Source organism: Pristis pectinata, chromosome 16, assembly GCF_009764475.1.
Source record: "Pristis pectinata isolate sPriPec2 chromosome 16, sPriPec2.1.pri, whole genome shotgun sequence".
NCBI lineage: Eukaryota > Metazoa > Chordata > Chondrichthyes > Rhinopristiformes > Pristidae > Pristis > Pristis pectinata.
Window position 1 is genome coordinate 40384253 of NC_067420.1, and position 7335 is coordinate 40391587.

At 45.8% G+C, this 7335-nt stretch overlaps 1 protein-coding gene across 1 annotated transcript; it reads right to left on the reverse strand.

Annotated features, from left to right (window-relative positions):
- Positions 1–398: 398 nt before the first annotated feature.
- sox12 (SRY-box transcription factor 12) lies at positions 399–1437 on the reverse strand. The gene has a single exon (XM_052031414.1). The coding sequence runs from the start codon at positions 1412–1414 to the stop codon at positions 428–430; it is 987 nt and encodes a 328-aa protein (XP_051887374.1). The 5' UTR covers positions 1415–1437; the 3' UTR covers positions 399–427.
- Positions 1438–7335: the final 5898 nt, after the last annotated feature.

A 7335-nucleotide genomic window follows, 5' to 3' on the forward strand; every position in this document is an offset into this window, starting at 1 on the left:
TCCCTTGTAATATTGTACGTTAGTAATCAAAGCCAGGAAGAGTTACATATTTCATAACACACACAAAAAAATTACTGCCCAACTATAAAGGCAGGTGTGTGTATAATCGATATCCTGATCACGGCACTAGCGCTATTGTCTGAAGATCCAAAAATATTAAACAGCAATTTTAAAAAAATGCATCGATTTAACTTACTTTGGGACAAGGGTGGGGTTATGTAGAGGATATTTTAACATGTAAAAAAAAATCAGGAGAGGCACCTTAATGCGATTTAAAATAATCTAGAAAAATGCACGCTGACGTTGAAATTGCTGGTTTAACTCTTTTTTTTTTTTTTGCTTATGTGTGTGTTTTAAGAGGAATTATTTTTTTAAAAAAAAGCAAAAAAAGGATGATTTGTTAAAAACAAAATCTCTGTAGCGATATTTAGTAGGTAAATACCAGATCAGAAACGCTGGAGGCCAGCCAGTCTCCTGAAATCATCTCGTTAACTTCAGGAGTGCAGTAGTCCGGGAATTCGAAGTGAGACGCTGAGTTCGTGAGCGACCCTTCCACATCCCTGTCCAGTGACAGAGAGTCCAGTGTATCGAGGGGCAGGTTCTCAAAGTTTGCGCTGGTGATGATGTTCAGGATCTCCTCCTCCAGCTCCTCGTCCGACGAGGACGACGAGGCGAGGGAGCAGGAGCCCGACCGGCTGGAGGTGGGCGAGGGGGACCGGGCTTCCCTGGGACGCTCGCACGCTCTCCCGTCTCGTCCTTCTGAAGCCGGGGTCTCGGGGTCACCGGCGGGCAGCTCCGTTGCAAGGCAGTAGTTGGGATCTTCACTCAAGACCCCCTCCCAGGGCGGCCGAGGTTTCCTGGGGTGACCCTGGTGGGCGAGGCGGATCTCCATCAACCTCCCCACAGGGTCCACCTCCTCCGCCTCCGCCTCCTGTCCCGGCGGCCGGACGGTGCTGCTTCGCTTGGTCTTCCAAGCCGCCTTGGTTCCCCTGGCTCGCTGCTTCTTGCCCGTTAAACCGTTCCTCACCGATGCCACCTTCTTGCTGAGCATCTTGGCGATGGCCCCGCCCTTGCCCTTCTTCCTGGGTCGATACTTGTAGTCCGGGTAATCGGCCATGTGTTTGAGCCTGAGTCTCTCCGCTTCTCGGATGAAGGGGATCTTCTCGCTGTCCTCCAGGGCTTTCCAGCGTTTGCCCAGGCGCTTGGAGATCTCCGCGTTGTGCATGTCAGGAGACTGCTCCATGATCTTCCTCCTCTCGATCTGGGACCACACCATGAACGCGTTCATCGGCCGCTTGATGTGCCCGCTGGGAGTCTTGCACCAAGCCGGCTCGGCCCGCAGAGCCAGCCGGCGGGGAGAGCTGGCCATCCCCGTCTCGGCATCGCTGGACTCGGCGCTCTCTCCAGCAACCATGTCGCAAAGTTTGAGAAGGCACCGCGAGGGAGTGGGAGGTGTGGACAAGGGGGGCTGGAGGAGGAGGAGGAGGAGGAGGAGGGGTGGGTGGGGTGGGGGGTGGGGAAGGGATGATCAAACCCCAGGAACTGACCAACCTCTACGCCTCCCACCCGGACCCAGCAGCGCTGCAACCAGTCTCCAGCCTCCAAAACCCACGCGTTCCCAGTCCGCTCCGAGTTGTAATTTTCCCTGTGTATATATTTCTCTCCCCCACCCCCCGACCCCGACCTAGCAAATCCCACCCTGCTGTCGCTTCCATTGGCTGCTTCAGCTCGGTTACTACCAGCCGACCCACCAATCAGTCGAGCCCAGCCAGACAACACTGGGCGTGGAACTGCCTTCATGTGTTTTGGAAAGCTCCAACGCGTTTCAGACCAGTTTACAGGGCGAGGTGTCTGTGGTGTTCTTTCTCTCCATCATACAAACTACAGATGTCCCGTTCATTGAAGGCAAACGACCGGCCCTGAGTGCGCGCAGAGGGGTCAGGCGGAGAAAGGGTTAACCCCAATGGTCACAACCGCTAAAAAAAAGTTTTAAGATGAAGCAAAGGGGCGGGGAAGGCGGGGCGAGAGTGGGGTGTGGGGGAAGGATGGGGGGGGGGGGTGGAACGGGTGACGAGGAGGGAGGGGAGATGGTGGGGGTAGAGGGAAGGAAATAAAAGATAGGTTCGGAGGAAGAGTAAAATGCAAAGACCGAGTCAAAGTGGAGCTTATTGTCATCTTCGCAAGTCCATGTGTGCACAGGTGCAATGAAAAACTTCCTTGCAGCAGCATCACAGTCACAGAGCACCAGATAAGCAGCACTCACAAGAAAACCATAAATTAAACATAAATTATACACAATTTTTACAAGAAAGAACACAATTAGAACAAAAAAAGTCCTTTGCAGTGCAAAGTGGTTGATACACTGTGTTGCTACCTGAGTGATTCTGTTTGTGTCCTCTCCAACTCCCTCCTCTGAAAATAAAACATGTTTGATTTCAAACTTTCCCCGGTTCATCAATTCTGAGACATTACCTCTCTCCCTCTCTGCTACTCAGACTGCACTGCTCGTCTGTGACTCTATGCAGCATTTTACTTCAGATTTCCAGTATCTGCTCTTTGAGGGCAGAGTCGTTAGCCGAAGTCGGCGAATTTGCTAGGTGGAAAAAAAAACTGCAGATGACGGAAATCTGAAATAAAACCAGAAAACACTGGAAACACTCGGCAGGCCAGGCAGTGTGTGTGGAGAGAGAAACCAGGCTAATATCTCAATGTCAAAGACACTCAGTCACCAATGTAAAAATGAGAAAACAATTTAGCTTTAAGTTGCAAAGAAGCTGGAGGGGTCAAGCTATCAGAGATGTTTCCTTTATACTATGCATCCCTCCCCAATCCTCTCTGTGAGTTAAGACCAACTTGCTTTCTCATTTTCGTAGCTCTGATGGAGGGTTTTCTGTCTGAAGCATTAACTGTGTTTCTCTTTCCAGGTGCTTTCATAAGGATGAGGAGGTATCTCATTGAAGCCTACTGGATACTGAAAGGCCTGGATAGAGCATACGTGGAGAGGATGTTTCCATCAGTAGGAGAGTCTAGGATCCGAGGGCACAGCCTCAGAATAAAGGGACGTCCCTTTAGAACTGAGATGAGGAGGAATTTCTTCAGCCGGAGGGTGGTGAATCTGTGGAATTTGTTGCCACAGAGGACTGTGGAGGCCAAGTCATTGGGTATATTTAAGGCAGAGATTGATAGGTTTTTGGGTTAAGGATTACAGGGAGAAGGTGGGAGAATGGGGTTGAAAAATAATCAGCATAGATGGGCTGAATAGTCTCATTCTGCTCCTAGACCTTACGGTGCTGCCCGACCTGCAGAGTATTCCCAGAATTTTCTATTGTTATTTCTGATTTATAGCGTCTGCAGTGTTTTCCTTGTGAACCATCGTACCACCGTCTTACCAAGTGGTTGAGTTACTGAACTGGCATCCAATGACCTAAACTATCCATTCAGAAGCACAAGTTCAAATCCCACTGCAGCTGAAGAATTTAACTTCAGCTATGGAGTCATGGCATGATACAGCACAGGAAGAGGCCCTTCAGCCCCCTGTGTCCATGCCGACTATCAAGCACTCATTTTTACATTAATCCTACCCGAACTCATTTTATTCTCCCCACATTCCCATTATATCCCACCAGATTCCACCATTCACCTACACACGAGGGGCAATTTACAGTGTCCAATTAACCCACACATTTTTGGGATGTGGGAGGAAACCCGGAGCACCCGGAAGAAACCCACATGGTCACAGGGAGAACGTGCAAACACCACTCAGACAGCACCCGAGGTCAGGATCGAACCTGGGTCGCTGGAGCTGTGAGGCAGCAGTTCTACTATTTGTGCCACTGTGCGACCCAAATACATTCAAATACATATATATTCAATTATATATGGAATTAAAAAGCTAGAATAAGTAATGTGACCAGTAATTGCAAAAGCCCTTATGCTTCAGCTATGCTTTTTAGGAGAAAGAATATTACCTGGATTCCACACACCTTGACATTTGACTCTACACTTCCTGCTGCCTTGAGAAAGTAGCCAACATAATCAACCCAATCATTCTCCCTTCTCCTCACTTCCATCAGGCAGAAGATGGTAAAGCTTGAGAACACGTACCACCAGGCTCAAAGACAGCTTCTATCCCGCTGTTATGACTCTTGGTATTCCTCTTATGTGATAAAGATGAACTTTTCCAATCTACCCCATCATGGCCCTTGCACTTTATTTGTCTACTTTCTCTGTAACTGTAACACTTTATCCTGCATTCTGATTTTTTTTCCCTTTTGTACTACCTCAATGTACTTTTGTTTGGAATGATCTGTCTGGATGGCATGCAGACAAAAGTTTTTCACTGTACCTGTGACAATAATAAACCAGTTACTAGTTATTCTCTGAAATGTTGAGCTACTCATGTTATGGGGCAGTCAGGACGTGGGTGTGGCACGTGAGGTTAGTCCTGTATTAAGTGCCCTTGAGAAGGTGCGGCTGAGTTACACTGAACTGCTGCAGACTCTCTGGTGAAGGTTCTCCTACAGTGCTGTTGAATCAGAATCAGAATCAGGTTTAATATCACTGACATATAGAAACATAGAAAACCTACAGCACAATACAGGCCCTTTGGCCCACAAAGTTGTGCTGAACATGCCCCTACCTTAGAAATACTAGGCTTACCCATAGCCCTCTATTTTTCTCAGCTCCATGTACCTATCCAAAAGTCTCTTATAAGACCCTATCTATCTGCCTCCACCACCGTTGCCGGCAGCCCATTCCACGCACTCACCACTCTCTGAGTAAAAAACTTACCCCTGACATCTCCTCTGTACCTACTCCCCACCACCTTAAACCTGTGTCCTCTTGTGTCAACCGTTTCATCCCTGGGAAAAAGCCTCTGACTATCCATGCGATCAATGCCTCTCATCATCTTATACACCTCTATCAGGTCACCTCTCATCCTACTTCGCTCCAAGGAGAAAAGGCCGTGTTCACTCAACCTGTTTTCATAAGGCATGCTCCCCAATCCAGGCAACATCCCTGTAAATCTCATCTGCACCCTTTCTATGGCTTCCACATCCTTCCTGTAGTGAGGTGACCAGAACTGAGCATAGTACTCCAAGTGGGGTCTGACCAGGATCCTATCTAGCTGCAACATTGTCATGTCATGAAATTTGTTGTTTTGCGGCAGCAGTACAGTGCAAGACATAAAAAATTACTATAAGTTGCATAAATAAATAAATAGTGCAAAAGAGGAATGCTGAGGTAGTGTTCGTTTAGACCCTGTAGTGATGATGAACACTATCTCCAAGACACAGTGATGGGCAACATGGAAGAGAACCTCCAAGCTGTGCTGAAACTTGAAGCCCTCAACCTTCTTGTCGGTAGACCTTGTGGGTTTCAGAGGTACTGTTGGGGTTGCCCAGGTGAGCAACTGCAGTGCATTACAGCCATGGAGTGCTGGTGGTGGAAAGAAGGAATGTTTAATGAGGGTCCATGGGGCATCAGTCAAGAGGACTGCTTTGTTGTGGATAGTGTTGAGCTTCTTGAGTTTCTTGGATCTGCAAGCATTGAATATTCCATCACACTCCTGATGTGGAAAGGCTTTCCTTGGAGTCATAGAGTCACAGAGCAATACAGCAGGGATACAGGCCCTTCTGCCCAACCAGTCCATGCTGACCAGGTGCCCACCCAGCTAGTCCCAATTTCCTGCATTTGGCCCCTATCCCTCCAAGCCCTGCCCCTCCATGTACCTATCCAAGTGCTTCTTAAATGGCACTGTTGTACCTGCTTCAACCACTTCCTCTGGCAGCTCGTTCCATATACTCACCACCCTCTGCGTGAAAAAAGTTGCCCCTCAGGTCCCTTTTAAATCTTTTCCCTCTCAACCTAAATTACGCCCCCTAGTTTTGGCCTCCCCTACCCTGGGGAAAAGACTTTCACCTTATCTATGCCTCTCATAATTTTAAACATTTAATATTAAACATCGCCCATAATTCTCTTATGTTCTAAGGAATAAAGACCTAGCCTGGCCAACCGCTCCTGATAACTCAGGCCCCCTAGTCCTGACAGCATCCTTGTAAACTTTTTTTAGAAGGTCCGGAGGTGAATCACTCACTGCAGGATACCTAGCCTCTGACCTGCTCTTGTAGCCACAATGTTTATGTGGCAGGTCCAGTTGAGTTTCTGGCTCGTGTTTAATATAGCAGAGGATACTGGTAGGGACCTCAGCAATGATAACGCCATCAAATAACAAGAGGAGTTGGCTAGACCTCCTCTTCTTAGACATGGTCATTACCTGGAACTTTTATACATGAATGTTATTTGGTAAAACACAAAGGATTTCACAGGGTGAAATTAACAATGAAGTATATGTTCCACCGCTTGAACCAAAGCACTAAATTGTTTCAAATAAAGTTGAACACATTTCTTAAAAGAATAAACAAAGGAATTTAATGCAAACATAGTTTCTTCCAATATAACACAGAATGATCTCAGCCCCAAAGTGTATTGGTGTGATGAAGCTATACACAGCTTTCAATTCAAAAGATGAATTATTCATTATCAAAAAATAATGCTTTGATTGATTTCATACAGTATGAGTAACTGAGAAGATATATTTACTTATTCATTATTACACATACCTGATTTCCTTAAAAGTCAATTTTGAGGGAAGAATCCCAATCAGAAATGGTGCTATTTTGAATTTGCAACTAACCATTGAGATTATGACGAGTAGGAACATTTAAAAAGTGCATAGTTTTTATCATTCTTTCATGAGATGTGAATATCATTTTCAACCAACATTATTGTCTCTGCTTAATTACTCCCAGTCCATTTCAGAGGGGAGATGAGAGTCAATAATGTTGGTGAGTCTGAAGTCACTGTGATGCTGTTGTAAGGGAGTCTTTCATTGCATCTCTGCATGCAGATACTTGTGCATATGACAATAAAGTCGACTTGACTTGACATATAGGCCACGCAGAGTATGGTTGGCAGATTTTCTTCTCTGACGGGGAACAATGAACCATATGGGTTTTTACAACAATCCAAAAATATCATTGTCATCGTGGCACATTAGCTGTTTTAAATTTCAGGTTTGTTTAATTATTTGAATTTAAATAAATTGCGCTGGCATATTTTAAACAATGATAAATTTATGTTTTTATAGACATTATATTAATTAAGTGATATTTGAAATTCAAATATGTTATATACTTGTGCATAGTGATCTAGTATATACTGTGTTATATACCTTGCTAAGTATATAACACAGTTAAGGCAAAAAATTATTGTATCAGCAGCTGTGTTACTATACCCAACTGTACTCAGTTGAGTAGCCTAGTTACCTTGTTG

What these genes read in the sequence shown, in the direction of transcription:
- sox12 (XM_052031414.1), bottom strand. Translation starts at nt 1,414, where the DNA reads ATGGTTGCTGGAGAGAGCGCCGAGTCCAGCGATGCCGAGACGGGGATG.